Raw genomic sequence first — 21,382 nt, 5'->3', positions numbered from 1 at the left:
TAAAATAATGAGTTCAATTACCCATTTCAATATTTGACAAAATGTGAGCGGAAGCCTAAAATATTCATTTATAAAATGTCGGGTCAGAATACCCTTTTTGTTATTTCAATACCTGTTATTTCAAAATATGATTCTTTACAATATTTAACTAAAATATCTGAGCCATCAGATCACCTCTAATGACTATGTCTCCAATCTTCTATCAGTTCCTGTCTGTCAGATCTATTCTTTATAGTTCCCTGAAATGTGGGGGGGAAATACGTCAGCACACAGCCAGTGAATGACGCTGACTCAATAATACCGGTGTGTAAACAATAACAATACCTTTGTGACAACACTCATTAGGCACCCAACTCAATTGGGTTACAATTACCCTAAGTACATGTACAATTAATCATATACACAATATCATTTCTCTGATCAGTCCCGTAGACTACCAGAGGCATGTTTGATGATATGCATGGCCTCGGGGAAATCTGAGTCACCATGTATGTATGGATCCAGACACATGTATACTCTTAATTTGAGTATGCCCGTTTCTCATTATTGTAGCACAAAGTTTTATGGATTCGTAAATCCTATGTAAACAGTTCAGACTCTAAAAGAGTTGTAAAAGTTTAGGGCGTATTCACCTGTTATGATTGTAATCAGTTTCTGATACTGATTCCTGTATATTGATCAGTTTCGGTTACTGACCCCTGTCTATAAATCAGTTTCTGTTACTGATTCCTGTTTCTGTTTTCTGCTTTCAGATTGATTGATTGGCTGTTATCTCGGACCTATAGTACGAGTATAACATTTGTATAAATATCTAGATCAACGATCTAGCTTCAGACCCCGTAGTCTGTTTTGTATAGTTGTAACCTTGATAATTTATTTGTACAAAACATGTGGACATTTAGTCCCTTGGTTTATTTATTAATTATATCTCAGGTTTCTTCTTCAGAAAGAAACATTTATACCAGGTTTCTTCTTCAAAAAGAAACATTACTTTGTCTATAACCTGTGAATGAATAGTATCTTTCTTAATTAGTAAGAAATACTATTTAACTATAACCGTTGCATGTAAATGGTTACGTTTCTTAATCGTGAAGAAACAATATTTTAACTCTAACCCTTGCTTATGAAAAGTTATATTATGCTTATCAGTAATCAAGGTTCGGGCTATATCCCCGACTATGGTCTAAGCTATTATTATAATAATAAAATAATAACTTAATAAGAACGCCTACCTCGTACGGGTGTTTGGAGTTAAATGCCTTATGACTGATCGAGCAGCACCTCTACTCTATATCGTGTACTAAAGCTTAGACTGTCAGAGCTTCGGAGCTTGGCACGTTCCACGAGACCGGCACGCTAACCGAGGCTAGTGTGTGTGAATTTTGGTGTGAAATGAAATGCCGTGAGCCTTCCCTTTTATAGCCGAATTTGGGATCCATCGCGTAGCGCGATGGTCCATTGTCTTAAGCCATCGCGTAGCGCGATGTTAGAGAAACGACGCGTGGCTGCTGACTCAGCCCTAGCGTCTGCCACGTGTCCCCTGGTCGCGACACGTGTTGTTGCGTCATCACAGGCCATCGCGTAGCGCGATGGTCTTGAGGCTGTGCTCATCGCGTAGCGCGATGGGTTCCAGAATTCAGATTTTTATTTTTAGTCCATCGTCTCTGATAACTTGCCACTTCTTGATCATACTTCCATCTTCCAAAAATACTAAAGCGGCCGCGTAGCGCGATGGTCTTGAGGCTGGGCTCATCGCGTAGCGCGATGGGTACCAGAATTCAGATTTTTATTTTTAGTCCCTCATCTCTGATAACTTGCCACTTCTTGATCATACTTCCATCTTCAAAAAATACTAAAGCGGCCTGCGGATCGCGGCAATGAGAGCGTGCAAAGTGCCAAGTGCGCCATCAAAACGCCACATTACGCCCATCGCCCCAGCCCGAGTTCGAGTCCAAGTCCGTGCTGCTTTGCACCCTCCGCTAGGACTATGGAGAGTGGTTAGCCACATTAAAACATTTTTATGGAAACTTGCTTCCTTATAAAGAGCTTCCATTTCTTTATTTGTTTCTATGTGGGATGAAAGTATCTTTTCCTTATTTATACCCATGTGAAATGCTTACCTTTTCTTCCATCTTTCCATGTGGGATGGATTTTCTTATTTTCTTAAGATAAGATGCCTTTATTTTCTTATCTTATTTTTCCTTATTACCTTAACATAAGAATGCTTTGTTTTTCTTTATCTCATTCTTCCCTTTACTTATCTTTAATTATTTTTAATCCTTCAACTTTCAAAGTTGGCAATTTTTAACCCAAAATAAATATGGGTTTTTCCTAGATGTTACACTGCGCCACGCGAGGAGGAGGGCCTAGCCTGCCGCGCGTCGCGGTGGTCTTGTCTGTTCAAATTTTGGCAGGTCAATTGCCTTGGCCTCATCCTCCCCGATTTCTCACATTCTGATTCAATTTTGCAAGTCTTGGATGTACCTAGACCATTATCAAGTTGATAATTAACATCTAGGATCATCAATTGGGTCAATACTCATTAATTTGGTGATTATTGTTGTTTAAGACTAGGATTATGACTAGTATATGCAATTACTGACTTCAACCTTGTAATTAACGATTTATAGCCTATATACACCTCATACCTCAGCTAATAATCCTTTGCCTTATCTCGAATTCCACTCAATTGCTCCCTAGGTGTTGCATTAGTACTAAAGTCCAAGTTTGACCAAGAAAGTCAAACCGTTCAAGTTCTTCTTTCTCTTTTGTTATTGCATCATCAGGTAATTTATTGTCTTATTTCTGTACAACATATCATGTGATCACTAGGATGTTGTCACTCTAAATTGGTAATCATGGTTGTCTTTCACTATCGCTCGTCGGCGCATTAATGTTTTGTTATAAGAGAAGTTTATATTAAAAACTAACTTTTGCCAAACTAATAAGTAAGACTAAACTTTTCCAACATAACACTTCATCTTATCATTTCAAATATGTTAGACATAAACCTGACTCAAAGTCGAGTTCATGCCCGACCAAAAATGAACCACTCGTTAAACTTGTTTTCTTAAATAATAATCAGTTCGAAAAATGAACCGAAATCATTAAATTAATAATAAACATTATAACCTATATTTTACCTAAAACTAAAATAAATTGACTAAAAATCAAGTAACTAACCTTTTTCACTTAACTTATAAAATTAGAATAAAATTATATTTTAACAAACTTTTTGTTTAAGAATTTATAAACCGAACATGTTGGTCATCTTTTCTTATCTAGGATCGCTTGTTGAATCGAACTTTGTCAATTCACTCGCTTAAAGACATCTTCGCTTAGTTACTCCTTCTCGCTTACTTATCATATAAGTTTCTCACACCCCTTTTTACTTTATTATTTGGGGGAGGGGGGGAGGGTAGCATATATTTCCTATCAAAGTACTTTGTATGTTTTTCTTCATTGCCTCAAACTACAATTCACATCATGGGCTTATGCGTTATTACTTACTTGTATGAATTATGTCTCATTGATTATTGTTATTATTTGTAGCCTCATAACCACAGTACCCTCAATAAGTATGCTCATACACTCCCTTTACTATTTAGACTTTATGTCAAATGGAAAAGGGCCCCATCTGTATTTTTTACATATTTTGTTACTTGTTTAATATGCATGCTTTGGAATCGTACGATTTGCCTCGTATAATATATTATTTCAACTTGTGAGAAATTTACCAACTATTTTTAGTTGACCTTTATTTTATATACATGCTACAGTTATGAATGTTTGATGAGATTTATCAAGACTGAAGACATTAGTTTGCCTTTAGGTTACATAAATAAAATGATGTAATAGTTGATTGGTTTGTTATGACGTATTTCCATTTCAAACTTGTGTATTTGAGATTTAATACGATAATGATAATATTGCCGCTTTAATAGTTATCAAATGTGTTTTGAGAAATCTATACGTTATGTCCCGACGTAAATTCCGTTGTCGATCGGGATGTGACACTCCGAATACACCCAACTCCCCAGTCGGCCTCCTAGGATCCGCCTAGTGACATTTGCAACCTTGAATACAAGTATAAAAGACTTGCGTTTTCGAGCAAGAAAAATTCGTAGATGTTGCGTAATATAGGAAATTGTGCAAAAAGCTTGATAGCACACATAAAACATCATAGAAAGTGCATGCGTATAAGGTAAAATTAACGTGCAAAGGCCACCCAAAGCATTTGTAAAGCTAAGAACCTACAACAAAGAGTAAATACACCGTACCACATCGTAAAAGTTCTTAACCTTAATCTTATGCCTCTATGAAGTTCTATCATCGACCATCTCCTCAGAGAGGTGCAAATCAAGAAAATCTCGTCTAATCTGCTCAATCCAAGTATGTTTGGGTCACATTAACATATTAAGGGGTTAGACCACCTTAACATCATCATCTCTGCTACTTACTATGTATCTTCTTGGTGACATAAAAATTTGTCCCATATAACATAACCGGTCTAACAACAACCCAATTAAAATCTCCCACTCAATTTAGTTGTGAACCTCCTGTTGCATAATACCCATGTGGGTGTTCTCCACATATACAAACCTATTTGGACGCGGTGGGCTACATCATGATATATGTCCGTGTCAGGACCGTCCGTTGGGTGAAACCTTAGCAAAGGTTTGACAAGAACACACCGACTCAAATACTCAAAGACCAATTGAATATCCTGGCGGAATCATGATATCCAATGATTGAGAATGAAGGATTGTGAACAGATATCAAACACAAAACAATAACTGATAATCAGTAAAAGCTATTTCAAAGACAAAGATTCACTATATTTAATGATATATCAGTGGTACAGTGAACGGAATGTCTAGGGTTTTGTGTGACGGCGGCGACTCTCGAAATCCGTACCTAGAAATCCGTGTCTCCAAAAAACCGTCTCCCAATCCGTACCCTAAAGGTAACCTAGGACGTCTATTTATAGACCTTGACTTTCCTTTTCAGAAGTCCTAGTCATTACATAATGAAAGATAAATCTAATACAAGTGTTACAGTCCTCGAGCAAGGTACATACCTTGCTCGAGCAAACTTCCTATACTAGGTGTGCTCGGTGAGTATCCTCGAGCAGACTTTACTTGGAATATATTCTCTTTCGAAGAATACATATTCCCTTTGAGTAAGCTTCATTCCTCTTGACTTGTTCAAACTTTGCTCGAATAAGTCCATCGAGCAAGCTCATTCTTCTTCATGTCTTCAGCTTTTCTTATTCAGCAATCTTTAGCATGCTCGGAAGTAAATCTTGCTCGGTAACTGAACTGTGCTCGAAGTCTTTGCTTTGATTCACGTGACATCCTCTTATTGCATCCATGCTCGTCCCCATGTGCTCGATCATCCTGTGCTCGTAACACTTGGCTGGAACTTGTATAATCAAGCTGTTTGCTCGATTGGCAATCCATGCTCGATAGAAGAATACTCTTGCTCGTTGAAGTGTAGCATGCTCGAAGCCTTTAACACTTAGAAGAATCAACCATTTAAGGTTCAGAACCTTGCTCGAAGTAGTAAAAACCATGCTCGATCGTCTGGGCTTGCTCGAATTCCATACTTAGCCGTTTCTGAGGAGGTTGAAAAGATTCCAATCTTCCTTATCAAAAATCCGACCCAACAATCTCCCCCTAGATTGGAACAAGCTCAGATGCACCAAAACATACCTTCATAGAGTTACACATGTATCAGATTTCTAGATAAATCATTCAAGAACATGTCATTTCATTACATAATTGGAATTCTGCCACATGGGCATTACAAACTAAATTTTTACAAATCAAACAAAATATAAATATAAACAGAAATAAGAATTAATCATTCATTAGCTCCATTCTATTATCTTCTTCCTCTGTTCTTGGCTTCAGCTCTTTCTTTTAGTTTCTTCACATATGCAGCTCTTTGCTTCAGCATGTCAAGTTCTGAGAAGTCAAAGGCATCACTTGGAAATCTTGCATTAATTAAATCTTGTAGGTCTTGAGGATGCATATAATGCAGATCTCCATCCTCCCTTATGACTGCAATAGGTATCCCAGACTCATTTCTCAAAATGGTCGAATCATCATGTTGATTGTACGTTAAGTATGCGATTCTTCCAAATTGTTGTATTCTTGAGTTGGATTCCTTCATCACTTCTATCGTAGCCAAGCACTCTTTTAAGGTCTTCCTTTTCTGCTGAGAGCTGCTTGCTAGAGTTCTTTGTTTCTTTGATTCAGAGAGGGAAAGCTCAGATATGTGAACTTCACTGATTCTCTTCCTCCTCTTATCTTTTTCTGCTTGGCTCCTGATCTCTCTCTTCTTTTGCTACAGAAATGGGAATCCCTTTTCTGCTTGTTCCTTCAAAAACTTGGAGAGATCATTCCTCAGTTGACCAGATGGTTGACTCCTTACTTGATTGTCATATAAATTCAGCTCAGCCATCTTGGTCAGTTGTTCTTTTGAAAAATTTCTCAAATCATCTCTGAAGATGATGAGATGTTCTGCTTCATCTTCAGTCACCACCCTTAAGGTCTTCGATCTTCTGTCAAAATAGAGATGTGTGGGCAAATTCAAGTTTCTTGGCTGCACAGGCCTCACACTCCCTGACCTATGGGTTCTACTTGAGCTCCCTATTTCAACTTTCTTAATCTTATCAAGACCCTCTTCAACATACCATATCTTTATAGTATCTTCTGTTTGCATTACCAGTCTTGACATTTTTACTCCCTTTTTGTGGAGGGCATTCATCATTTCTGCATGAACTTCTTGTTCTGCCCTCAATCTGTCTTCCTGCAGTTTCCTCTGTGTTTCAAGATACATCCTCTGCTCTCTGTGGTATATTTCCATTAGCTCAACAAGAGGCATGTTCTGAAACTGTTCTTGTGATATCCCTTTATCTGTTACAAAAGTTTTTAACATTTCCATCCTTTGAGGATCCTCAAACCACCTCTTTGCTTTTTGATCTTTCTTTTCTTTTTCCTCCCCTTCCTTATGTAATCTCATTTTTAACTCCTGCTCTCTTTCAAATTTTTCTCGACTTTCTTGATCTTTGTGAGAGTCTTTAATATGTTGAATTCTTCTTTTAAGTTCTTCAGGAGAGAGATTTATCAGGAAGTTGTAGCTGTAGCCATACAGCTGAAGGAATTTGATATCCTTATGTTTTGACTTTAAGGATTCATATTCTTCTTCATCTTTTTGTTTCTTTTCTGTCATTTTCCTGCTACTGTCTGATTCTTTGAATTCTTTCTCTTTCTCTTTCTTCCTTTCAGACACCTTTCTCACATAGTCAGATAGATTCTCCATGAGAGCCCTTTTGTACAAACTATCAATCTTGTCAAATGGTTGTAAGTTCAGGAAAGCAGGCTTGTGACCAGCCTTTATCAAAACTTCCCTTTTACCTTTCCTTACTCTCCAACCCTCAGCTTCTTTTGCCACATCCTCTTTTGATAGTCTTTGAACATACAGAGGATCATAACCCAAGCTAATCAGATATTCAACATCTTCATTTGTCTTTTCAGCTTCCTTCAATTCTTCCTCATCTTCACTTTCACCATCCAAGTCCACCACTTCTTCAAGATTATGAAGAGCCTCAATCATTGGTTCATCATTTTGTTTGGATTGAGCTCTTCTTCTTTCTTCAAGCATCTCTGACCTCAGTCTGTAGACCATTTTCTTCACATATTTTTGTCTCTTTGGCATTGGGGTCTCAATTTCAGATGAAGGTTTTCTTTTGAGTTGTATTTCCTCTGGTTCTTCTAGGATTATTTCTTCATCAACAGACTCAGATTCGTCATTTTCAGTTTCAACTGTTTGTGTGTCTACAAGTTTTTCCGTAACTTCTTCAATGATAGGTTCACTTGGTTCAACATGTTCTTCAAATCTTGGTTCTCCTTTGCTCAGATTTATAAATTCTAGTTGAGCCTTTCTTGCTGCCATCACAATCTCTGGGTGATGTCTCTCTGGATTATTCAGAATCAGTGTAAGATCCTTCATTATAATCAACTTAACCATAGTGCTTGCTGAGACTTCAATGGTTTCATCTTCTTCATGAATAACTGGTCCCAATCCCAGTTCATCTTCATTTACTTCAACCTCTTCAGGCTCAGTGATCAAAGGCTCTGCATCTTTTTCTTGTTCATTCTTTGCAGGCTCTTCAGCCACTTCAGGCTCAAATACATCTTGTTCAACTGATGTAGGCTCTTGTGTATCATCATTTTGTCTTGCTTTTAAAGCCTCCAATGTAGCTTTAATAGTATCATCAGCCTCCTTTAATTTCCTCTCTTCTGTCTCTTCCTTTTCCATCATGTTTATTAAGGCTTCTATGACTTCTTGTGGGATTTCCTCCTCTTCTTCCATCTCCAAGTTCTCCAGTTCCTCATTCATCAATTCTATAGCTGTTTTCACGGATTCAGCCTCAGCCATGTCTTGATCAACTACATTTTCTTTAAACAAAATGTCATCAGACTGAGTTGTGTGTTGAGGTAGGGAGTGTAAATCATCGTCTGTAAGTACAACCCCCTTGCCCTTTTCTTTCCTTTTCAAACTTTCTATTTCAGATTCATCTTCTTGTTTATCCTCCCCCTCATCCTCCGATTCTCCATCATCATATGCTTGGTTTAGCATGTTCAAAGCATCAGATGGTCCAACCTCCTCTTCAACCTCAATATTCTCCCCCTTTTTTGGTGCATCTGAGGTCTTCTCAACCTCAGATTGCCCCTCAAGAGTTTGAATTTTCAATAACGCCTCCTACAGTGCAGCTTCCAGAGCCAAGTTCTTGGCAGCCAAAATGGCATTCTTTTCTCTTAACATGATGTTTTTAAATTCAAGTTTGGCATTTTCACACACAACATCATAAAGATTGGGACTCAATGTTGGGGTTTCAGCAGTAGGTTTTGGAGCTGGTTCAGAGGATGGTTCAGATTCTGCAGTTTCAGGGGATGGAACTTTGTATGGTTCTGGGATTTGGGTTGGGAGAGTAGGTGCAGTTGGTTCTGTAGTAGGTTGAGGATGGATAGGTATGTCTTGTTCAGTTGGATCAGTTGTGGCAGGTGAAGTACGAATATCAGCATTATCAGTTGGCTCATGAGCTTCTTGACCAATTTCATACACAGTCTCGTCAACTACAACCTGTGCATCAACAGCATTTTCAATAACCATCTCATCTCCTCCATCGACACCATCATCATCATCACTATCATTATCATCACCATCATCATCTTCCTCATCACTGTTGCCAGGGGTCCTCGGTACATCAATGGCACCCAGTGCAGGTACGAGTAACCATGGGAGTACATCCCAGTCAGCATTCTCAATAAACTTACTCTGAGCATCCTTCATACGTTTGCATATATTTGGGTCTCGCAACCCCAAAATCTGCCCTGTCCTTTGAATGTCTGGTAAGACTATGTTTATTAAGATCTGCAGAAAACGTGGATACATTATGAATCTTTGATGTACTGGCCTCTCTGCATTTGAAATCAACCCTTGAAAGACGAGTCTTGAAATGTTGAAGGGTTGCTGGTAAAGAATGGCGATAGTGAGAGTCCCAAGCTCTCTGCTCAATAAAGTCCAGGTCCCTCTCCGAGGAGATAAGGACTGGATCACGTGATGAATCAGGAACCTGTAGAGTAAAGGAAAACTTCCCTTTTGAAACTGTCCCTCCTTAACTCCTCCCAGATATCCCATAGTCTCTTGAAAGACTCTCAGTAACCTTGGGACTGAATAGGACGGCTGAGCCTCAAAATTGTCATTTAGGTCCAGTGCATCTCTGATTGAGGCTTCTGTTATCTCAATTTCATGATTTAGAATCGACGCCTCAATTCTTTCCCCATTGACGTCATTGACATATGTAACAGACCCCCAAAAATCTGAAATATGATTTCTGTATATTGTGGGGTCGGTAGTTAAAGCCACCCTCAGAGTGGAGTTTCTCAAAAAGTTTATCATTGGCTCCAACTCACGGTTGTCATCATCTATCTCCAACCGAGCGCACATATTATGCCGTTTTTCGAATTTGAACGCCATCAGTTATGTTCCGTAGTAAGATGCGTACCTGCAAAACAAGTAAACAGTTAGTCAATTTGTTCAATTTGAAACCCTAATTTCAAAATCGGTACGACGGTTATCGAACAGCGATGTCTTACCGAAGTCGAAACAGAGCTAATGGCAGCGGCGGCGGCTCTCGAAATCCGTACCTAGAAATCCGTGTCTCCAAAAAACCGTCTCCCAATCCGTACCCTAAAGGTAACCTAGGACGTCTATTTATAGACCTTGACTTTCCTTTTCAGACGTCCTAGTCATTACATAATGAAAGATAAATCTAATACAAGTGTTACAGTCCTCGAGCAAGGTACATACCTTGCTCGAGCAAACTTCCTATACTAGGTGTGCTCGGTGAGTATCCTCGAGCAGACTTTACTTGGAATATATTCTCTTTCGAAGAATACATATTCCCTTTGAGTAAGCTTCATTCCTCTTGACTTGTTCAAACTTTGCTCGAATAAGTCCATCGAGCAAGCTCATTCTTCTTCATGTCTTCAGCTTTTCTTATTTAGCAATCTTTAGCATGCTCGAATGTAAATCTTGCTCGGTAACTGAACTATGCTCGAAGTCTTTGCTTTGATTCACGTGACATCCTCTTATTGCATCCATGCTCGTCCCCATGTGCTCGATCATCCTGTGCTCGTAACACTTGGCTGGAACTTGTATGATCAAGCTGTTTGCTCGATTGGCAATCCATGCTCGATAGAAGAATACTTTTGCTCGTTGAAGTGTAGCTTGCTCGAAGCCTTTAACACTTAGAAGAATCAACCATTTAAGTTTCAGAACCTTGCTCGAAGTAGTAAAAACCATGCTTGATTGTCTAGGCTTGCTCAAATTCCATACTTAGCCATTTCTGAGGAGGTTGAGAAGATTCCAATCTTCCTTATCAAAAATCCGACCCAACAGTCTGCGTCACGCTGTACAAATGATCCTAAATCTTTAAGCTTGGTTAACTTTGAAACCATATGCCTTCATGGTTATCTAAGCGTACTCCTTTATGTTTATCCAGCTAAAATCACTATAACCGTAATCAATTTTAGAGTGATTAATCTTTAGATCTTTGCTCTTTAAAGTTGATCATCACTCCTCTAGTCTTCAATTTAGACTTTGTTTACTCTTTTCAACTGGCATAAAATCGTCTACAAAAAACATGCCCCATGGAAATAGCTCTTGGATCGACTTTGACAACTCGTTTGGGATTACTACAAAAAGAGAAGAGCTCAACACGGACAGTTGATGGAGACCTACCTCCACGAAAATCAGTATCCCTTGCAGTCGTACAAACACTAGTCTTAGTCTCATCAATTATATCTCTAATAAATGTTTTATAAAACATACAAATAATGTTTGAAAGATGGTGTAAAATCACGTATTAATAACATAGTACCGAAGAAATTTGAACCAAAATTCTTGGAGCCTTGTACAGTCTGCATCAACACTTGTACTGTTGAAAGAATGAGTCAAAGACAGCTTTTGACCAAGGTAGGGGAAAGAACGTTGGATTTTCCACAGCACCTGCCCCGTCGCTCTCTTTTTTCAATCCGACACGACCACAAACGTCTAAAGACAAAGGTGTGCTGCTTCTATAATAGTGCTTTACATTAATATATTTCGTTTTCCACATATAATTATCGTGAATGACTTATCTGACCCCTAACTTTTGTCTTTTGCTTAAAATATTAATTTCAGTTGTTGAACGTTAATCATGAGAATGACAAAAACAATATTATACATTAAGAAAAAGCATTACATGGAATAAATAATAGTAGGCAAAATCACATGGAAAGACCACTTTGAATAAGTTTTTTTAAGACAAAATGTTCATTTTGACTAACTTTATAAAAATATGTAACTAAATTATAACACTTTTAAAAATTAAGAAAAATATGTATGAGTGACCTAATTATAACACTTTTAAAAATTGGTTACTATTCTATTAGATATTCCCATTATTAAAACGTATAATGTTAAAATTAAAAAAAGAAAACTTAAATATTAATTACTAAACGTATAATTATAAAATTAACCCAATAAAAATATCAAACTGGCAACCTAAGTTTGTAACCAAACTTTTTACATATAACTTGGTTTTTTTATGAAATATACAACTTTTAACCTTTAAAAAAAATGAAACGACACGGTTTTATTAATAAAAAGATATTGAACATTTTGATATAAATTTTATAAAAAATAAATTATTTTTATTTAATAAAATACTAGTTTAAGTTGGATTATAATATTAAGTAAAATATTGAATTGGGTTAGGTTGTTTAGGTATAAGAGAGAGAAATTAGTTTTTTAATAAATGGTTAGGTTGGATTGTGAGACTCGATGACCTTACAAACGAAAAAAGAAAGGGACCAATGAAAAGTTTAAAAGACACAAGCGGCGAATTTTGTGATAATTAGAAACCTCACCTCATGATTTTTGGTTGAATAAAGTTTATTTGAAATAAACAAAAAATAATAAATGTAGGGATCAAAATAAACTTATTGTCAGTGTGGTTGGATGCTACTGGAGTATGTTTTGATTCACACCTCCTCTCCACCTTTATATTCATTTCATTCCCCTAAGTCACACTTCATTCTTTCTTCCCCTCTCACTCTCCCAATTGGAGGGAAAACCTTCCCGCCAAAACCCAACAGCTCCCCTAATTTACCTTGAGATCTAAATGAAGACCGGTCGTACGGTCACCACCGTACGATCGGCGGTCAAATTCTCCGAGCACGTCGTAACGACGACCAAACCACCTCACTGCGAGCCTCCGGAGATAAAGCGTCGGATTGTACGGATCACGGTGACGGATCCGTACGCTACGGACTCCTCCGGCGACGAGGACGAGCGCCCGATGAAGAGACTGAAGAAGCACGTGTCAGTGATCGATTTCGGCGCCAAATCATTGAATTCCGGTGGCAAATCGACGGCGAAGAAGTTTAGAGGCGTTCGCCGGCGGCCGTGGGGGCGGTGGGCGGCTGAGATCCGTGATCCGCACCGGAGAAAACGAGTTTGGCTTGGGACGTTCGATACGCCGGAGGAAGCCGCGACGGTGTACGACGACGCCGCCGTAAAACTGAAAGGCCCGGCGGCCGTAACGAACTTTCCACGTGTCACCGTTACGAAAACGGTTACTGTGGACAGTCAAAGTCAAACGAGTAGTAGCGGTAGTGTTATTATGTTGCCGACCTCTGTTCTCCGTGATGACGGAGAGTTAACGTCGTTTGACGGTTTGAACTTCGCTGACGTGGACCCGTTTGTGTTTGATATGGACTGGCCGTTTAGTTTGCCGGAGGATTTCGACGACTTTAATATTGATGATTTTCTCGTTGACTTATGAAAAAAATGTTAAATTAAATTATTAAATATTGTATACTTTGTGAAGTTTGGTACAAGGGTTCATTTGTAGGAAACAAGGGGTAGTTTGGTAAATTGATTCGGATAGGAGTGAGTTGGTTTTGTATATTGAAATTTTGTGTATGTATTTTGTCTGTGAACCACTGAACTGGGGACATTTGCTGGTAATTAAATATATTTATAGATTTTGTATTATTAGATGGTTTTATTGAGTTTATTTTATTTTAGTGTTGAATTATGGTTTTGATAAGAATGAAAATACGTACATGCGTCTGACATATGTGCATGAGCGTGATATTTAAGTATTTTCTTTTGTTTTTTAAGAACTACGTACATTTGGCTATATCCATCATTGTCTACTCGGAAAGTCAATAGCAAACCTTTGATTATGTTTTTGAAAAGAATTTTCTATAAACGCCTCCTTTTTTTTACTAAATAATCTATCTATACATTACGTATAGTGTTATATGCGGTATGTAAACGCATATATATATATTTCAAATCGACACTTTTTTTGTTTGGCTATTTTTATTTTTATCTATTATTAATAAATTTTAAATAGTTGTTATTAGCAATCAGTTCAATTATAGGAGTTCGTTCAAAAACAATAAACACATATGTACACCAAAAGAATAAACGCATATATACACTAAAACAATAAACACATATATACACAAAAATAAGGAGTTCGTACAAATAAAATATAACGCCCCATCGTTTGTACCGTCGTCGCCCGTCATCATGAACGTCGATGTGGTCGTCGCCCCTGCGTCTGACGCCCGATCCCCGACCGACATCGTCCACGTCATCGACCCGTTCACGTCTGACGCCCGACGTGCTCGCCTCGTGGTCAAAACAAGGTGGGGAGGTATTGTGTATATCTCACCGTGTTGAGTGGCTCCCAAGTAACTAACAACCCATCTAATTTGACGTTGCATGTGTAGCATGCAACGCTCAATGGTCTGTAACCGGGTGTCAGTGCTGATATCCAAATGCACGGCTCAATAAGTACGGGAAACGTGCTGCGATGGTGGTTGATATCAAACAATAAAAAAACGTTTAATAATTAAACGAATTAAAAGTAACCCGAAACGACAATATAATAAGCGTACCTCATGTCTGTCTTGATCAGGAGCCGCGTCCCCACCATCATCTGCATCCGTGCCAACCCCCTCCCCAATGGCTCTGATACCAACTTTTGTCACATCCCATTTAGCAAATTGCGTAAGCGTAAAATAGAAATGTAACAGACACCTCTGGTATCAACCACATTGTTTATAAAGAGCAATACAAACTAATTTACAATATTTTACATTCGATCTAACTTCGTTTACAAATAGGTAATACAAACCAAATCCAGCCCGTTAAGCGGCTATACTTCTTACTAGCATACTTGCATCAATTCACCCCGCATTGATCGCAAGTCAAACACATAGCACATTGACTTTCTAGTCCAAGTTCGTTATATCTGAAAAACATGTTAGAATGAGTCAACTACAAGTAGTTGGTGAGTTTCACGAGTTTTAAGAAATCAATTGTGCGTATAACAATCATAGTTTGTAAATACGCAAGTATGTATGTATGTTCGCAAGAACGTTTGTTTGTATATTAGTGATGTTATTATACTAAGCTACAGTGAAGCCTTGAGTGTTTGTACGTTCTTCATGCCTTCATTTTCTACGCGCAATCAACCACTATGGCTCCCCTTCCGCTCACAACATGCCCCAAGTAGCCATGCCTAACACTATATAGCTTGTTTGTATAATTATGGACATGTGCAAACGGGATAAGGTCTCAGCAAACCGTGTTGGCCCCGTCTGGGGTTGTCAAACCAATAGTACTATTCACAAGCCAACGGCTCGAAGTTAATCATCGTGTTCGTGGGGACTTTTGTGTGTTAGCACTTAGATCATTCCCATCATCAAACAATTCAAAGTATATAAAGATATATCAACATGTTTTTCATCCCAAAAGTTCGTAAAACAGTTTAAAAAGTGGGGTCATAAAACTCGCGGTTTAGCAGGTATTCAACACGGGATCAGATAATGGTTCGTTCTGCTTGCTAACACTCAAACCCTATAACCAATATTATAATAATATATACCCACCACCCTACTAGAATCAATTTTCAATTTACTTATTTTTATATTTGACCAAGTTTAGCCAACTCCAACTTTAATCTTTTTAGTCTTGAAAACCGTTTATCAATTATCATAATTTCACTTTAGTAGGGATTTAGTTTCTAATATATATATATATATATATATATATACTAGATTTTATCCTCCGTATTACGGGGACTGTTTTACATTATTTTAATTTTATTTATTATAAGAAAATTAATAAATAATATAATTGAGGTTTGATGATAATATGGTTTCACAAATAAATGATATGTTACAATCCGGTTTAAAAGCTATCTGGGTTTGGTGATACCCATTACCCGTTTATTTTCTTTATTACGGGCGTGGACTACTTATGTGGCCGCATAAGTAGGCAAAAAGTTTACACAAAAGTATGTCTAGTTCAAGCACTTAAAAAAGCAACCACCTCCTCTCTTGCAAGGCTGCATACTAGTCAGCATCTCGTGAGTTACTCAAGTTTAAATCAATAAAAAACTTGAATTAAGCTGAGTCACTGGTCCGAGCATGAGCCTCTAATAAAACTCGGTTATTTATCGAGCCCAAGCTCAAGCCTTTTATAAGAACATCGTTTAGATTCGTCGAGTCTTAATGAGCCTCGTAAAGTATTTTTAGTTATAACTTTTTGGACTTTTATATATAAATTTTGCACTGCACTGCACAGCCTAGCCTTTGTTTGTTTAAGGTATCGCAGGCTAGTTTGAGCTGAGATTACTAGCCTGAGTTGTGAAATACCCAAACTTTTAGAAACTTGTAGGCGAAAAATTTGTTTATTTAATAAGCAAAAAAACATAACCAACATGTTTCCTCATTTAAATAAACGAAAAACATATGAACAAAGATGTTCTTTCACTTTACATTTATCAGCACTTGTTTAATGTTCAATTATTAAAGATCATTCATGGTCATGACTGTATTTATATAATCGACCACGTTAAGCTAAATACTACATTGTTTGTGTTTCAATTTTTGTAGTTGAAAATAAATAACCTAACTTTTGTGTATTGGCCGATAATAATTTCAACTTTAAAAATCACTACCAGCGGTCCTAACTATCAAATATTTTTGTCTCAATGGACCTCCGTTAAAAAACACTTAACGCCGTTAAGTTTTTTTTCGAGTTAAAACTGATGTTTTAGGGATTTTGATCAGAAGAACGATACGATTCGACGGACGTAAAACTTATCACGAAACGGTGATCCAACCAACGAAACAATGTTTCAATTCGGGTGTATAAAATCAAGTCATTTGAATCACCGTTTCATAATAAGTTTTAAATTAGTCAGATCGTATCGTTCTTCTGATCAAAAAGCCTAAAACGTCGGTTTGAAACTCGGAAAAAAAGCTTAACGGAGTTAAGTGTTTTTTAACGAGCTCCATTGAGACAAAAATAGTTGAAAGTTGAGACCGTTGGTAGTGATTTTTAAAGTTAGGATTATTATCGACCAATACACAAAACTTATGATTATTTATTTTCAAATTGCCTTAGTTAATTAATTTATATTGAACAAAAATGTAAAAAAAAGTAATAAAAATAGTGCTTGAACATATAATCCAAATTTGGTTTTATATCAATTACTTCTCACAAGTTAACCATGAACTCGAAAGGAAAACAAAAGTTTGTTTTCTAGCATAGCTAAAATACTAATTATATGTAATATATGCAATTTGAAAATAAAAGTTGATATCACTTTTTATCTATCTTCGTTTACACTCATAGCTTGGATAAGATACGAAGTTAATTATAAGAAAAAGAAAAAAAAACCTAAGGGTGACCTTTGTAGTGGTGTTGCAGCATTTTGGGATGTCGCATGAGATGGGCAATGCCACACACTACACATGCCCTTAGATACGAGGACATATGCATTCAAATTGGTATGAAAAATAATAACTAACACATTAATGAATATGTCAGCATGTCAGTAAATCTAGAATTCTTAGCTAAGAATTCATTATTTTTTTCTAAATAATCTTAATATATATGGTTCACTACTTTTATAGAGTGGTCAGGAGGTTTTTTTTGAGATGGGGTCCTATGCTCGATTTCCGTCTTATATGCAAGCTTTGAAATATGGGCAGCAATATTATAGGGGGGACTCGGACTAAGTAATGAAAATGATAAGTATGATAACCCTATGGGAGAGACCGTTGTCACCGTAAACAGATGTCCTTTGGAAAAAGAATTAAACTATCAAACTTATATTTAGCAAAGAATTTATAAAATTATTCTACACAAAGCAAGCGTGAATGATGGGTGTCAGGTCAAGTGAGTGGATTTCATGGGACCCAAAGCTGGTCACCAATAAGATGTGATCACGATGTCTCCAAACTAAAAGCCCCCATTACTATCGACCACGGCCGCCCATACATCACCGACTTGTTTAATTACAAATTTATATTGTCAAATATTTTTTTTAACAGTTATTAAAATTAACACTTTGTCATAAATCTATCTATCTATCTATAATAATATATATATAAACGAAAACCCAAAAATCATATGTGTCGTGATTTGGTCGCTCCCTCCTTTTATAGAAGCCATCAGATTTATTGATTTTTAAATGGAGGTCTCTCATTGATTTAACCTAAATTCATGGGTATGTGTCTTACCAAAACCAGATAACTCTTAAATGGGTTATAACATCTCATTAAATTAAAAATTAATCTTACCAATTATTTGATATGAAAATCCTACAAAATAGGAATATACTAAAATTTAATATCCAATTTAAAAAGAAAAAGATATTATTTATAATTAATAAACAATTTTATAGTAAAAAGCATAAGCGGGTCATGGGTCACCAAATCCAGATAGCTTTTAAACAGGTTATAACATATCATTTATTTATGAAAGCCTTTTATCATCAAACCCCAAGTATATTATTAACTTTCTTACAATAAAGAAAATTAAAATACAAAAAATAAATATTAAAAATTGAAAAATGTAAAATAACCATTCTCTCAAGCTATCAGATTACTTTATTTGTAAATGAAGGTTTCTCACGCATTTGACCCGAATTCACGGGTAAAGGTCTTACCAAACCCAGATAGCTCTTTAACGGGTTATAATATCTTATTATATTAAAAAATAATCTCATCAAATATTTGATATGAAAATCATATAAAATAGTAATATACTAAAAATTAATATCCTATTTTATTTAAAAAAAATATTATTTATAATTAAGAAACAATTTTATAATAAAGAAAATAAACGGGTAATGGGTATCACCAAACCCAGATAGTTTTTAAACCGGATTATAACATATCATTTATTTGTGAAATCATTTCATTATCAAATTTCAAGTATATTAATTATTAACTTTCTTTACAATAAATAAAGTTAAAATCCAAATATACATATATAAATATTAAAAATGAATAATGTAAAACAACCCCCGTAATACGGGGGATAAAATCTAGTATATTTATATAAAACAATAAAGTTTTGATGTATAAAATATATAATGGTTTTAAAAGCCTAGTAACTATGTAAAATTATAAAGTTTTAAGTCTGTATGAAATAATGCAATATAAAATTACGGAATGCTTGGTTAACTCCAGGAATAATCATGTGTCAATAAACAGCCCAGACAGGGATCGAAACGGAGGAAGGGAAAAGACAAGGACCGAAGATCAGACCACTTATGTTCGGGTCGGTATTGGGGTCATCAGCTGATTTGGGTCGGGTTGGGACCAAACTTGGATAAGGCTGTCGAACTGCATATGGACCGCAGGACCTGTGTTTATTTTGGGCTAGCAAATGTTTCGGCTGACAAAATGGTTTTGGGCTGTCGGCATATTTACAATATTGGCCCAAATTCTAATGACTCAAGTTGCAAACCGTTTAGGAATAGGGAATTTGGGATTGTAACAATTTACAAATACGAGAGGTTTTCATGACACAAAATGGTACAAGATCAAGATCTTGAATAAAAGGTAAAAACTAGTGAATGAATAATGAACTTAGAATGGTGATGAAGATATGAAGCGAAGCTAGTGGAAAAATTACTTAGCGAGTAGAAGACTAATTATTAACATAAACTTTTGATGAAGAAAAGAAATGAACTTACGAAGAACAACGTGATGGTTACTGATTAAGAGCATTCACAGCAAAACCTCCAAATTTTTGTGAGTGAGTTTTGCAAATAATAGTATGGGGTTTTAAATGGTTGTGAAAAGAGAAGAGAGACTAGCTAGTAATTTTTTGTAAATTTTGGGGAATATTGATTGTCTCCATTTATTTTTTAATATATGTTGAATTAGTTGTGAGTAAGGCAGAGAGAATACTGTAATGATGAAGGTATAAAAAATATTATTTAATTAAACAGGAGAGAGAAATATAGTGATTTTTAGTGTCATTATAGAGATAGGGACGGGGACCTACTAAGAATACAACTCCAACCGTGATGAACACATAAACCAAATGGTTTGAAAATCGTGTTGAACTTAGCTTGGCGTAAACCAACCAAAATGAAATTAACACACAAACCGAATGCTGATGAAATGGGGAAGAACGCAACTTTGAAAGTGTATCACTTTTTTTATGCTGACAAGAACCCATGAACCGATAATTATTAACATAGACTTCCAATGAACGCAAAAGATGAACTTACGAATAACAACATGATGATTATCTAACACGTATATATATATATATATTATAGAACTAATTAAATAAATATTTTCGGATATCCTAAATATCTAAGATCTGAAATATCCGAATTCTTTTAAATTGGTATATGAATATCCGCGTTTTTCATTCGGATGTTTGGACACCTTTTTGAACACCCCTAATTTAATGGGTTGATCTAGTTATATTTTCCAAGTTTTTCATGCTAAGTTGCTAACTCTATTCAGCTCTATTAGATGGTACAAAGTGAAAGCAAAACAGCACAACTACTTTTACCTGGTCATTAGATAATGTCCTCGCAATTGTGTTTTACAATATTGGTCTCATCCTCAAAACATATTGATTTTAAAAGGAGAAAATTAGTTTAATTCTAAAAAATTAAAACTTTAAATAAGTCAAAAAAATTTGTAAACTGATTTTGTTAGTTAATTTGGTACATTTGATCTAGTCCACATAATACGATTTAATCCCTAACCCATGTTCATCTTGAAGGAGTTAAATCACTATTAAGTCATCTCAATTAGTTATTGAACGACTTTAATTGCAATGGATAGAAGACAAGATACTGAACACCTCAATTTTATATACATGTACGAAACAAAATGAAATTAATCAATACCAAATAAAGCAACATGATATATAAACCGCCCTGCTATATAAATATCGAGGAATCTAGCCTAGAAGGATGTAAAAAACCATGATTGTCAATGCGAAGAAGTCACCTTCAAGGTGATACGATCCAAACCAACGGTTGCTGCCTCAACCACGTAGCCATGCCATATTCACATTAATTAATTTATGTTCTCATAGTAGCTAGCTTTTTGTTTATTTAATTTGCATTATTTATTTAAGTTATATTTTAATTCTAGGTAATGGGTCGACTTAATAGGATAATGGGTTGTTTCTTTTAATTGGTTTTGTAGACTATAAAAGGCATTTGAATTATGATATTGAAGGGGAGAAAAATTGTTGCGAAACTTGTGATGCTCTTATTCTTATTCTTTAGAGCTTAATTCACTCAACGTATTAACTATCTTGAAGTTTAATCCACTTAATGTCAATAGTATGCTAAAAAATAAAATAAATTATTAAGCGGATATAGGAAAGTGATTGCTAAATAGTTGGCGTTTTAAGAGCAAATAAGGAAAAATGGGCCATTAAAATAAGGGAAAATTCCCAAAATAAACTC

The 21,382-nt window shown here is 36.1% G+C and overlaps 1 protein-coding gene across 1 annotated transcript; it reads left to right on the top strand.

Annotated features, from left to right (window-relative positions):
* Positions 1-12,739: 12,739 nt before the first annotated feature.
* On the top strand, positions 12,740-13,402 carry LOC143586893 (pathogenesis-related genes transcriptional activator PTI6-like). Its single transcript, XM_077068342.1, has one exon. The coding sequence runs from the start codon at positions 12,740-12,742 to the stop codon at positions 13,400-13,402; it is 663 nt and encodes a 220-aa protein (XP_076924457.1).
* The last annotated feature ends 7,980 nt before the right edge of the window (positions 13,403-21,382 follow it).

This window comes from Bidens hawaiensis, unplaced genomic scaffold (genome assembly GCF_021521415.1).
Source record: "Bidens hawaiensis isolate Kalapana, Puna unplaced genomic scaffold, B.hawaiensis_p1.1 tig00035042_1, whole genome shotgun sequence".
Lineage (NCBI taxonomy): Eukaryota > Viridiplantae > Streptophyta > Magnoliopsida > Asterales > Asteraceae > Bidens > Bidens hawaiensis.
The sequence above is the reverse complement of the archived record's forward strand: the minus strand, read 5'-3'. Positions and strand labels throughout refer to the sequence as shown.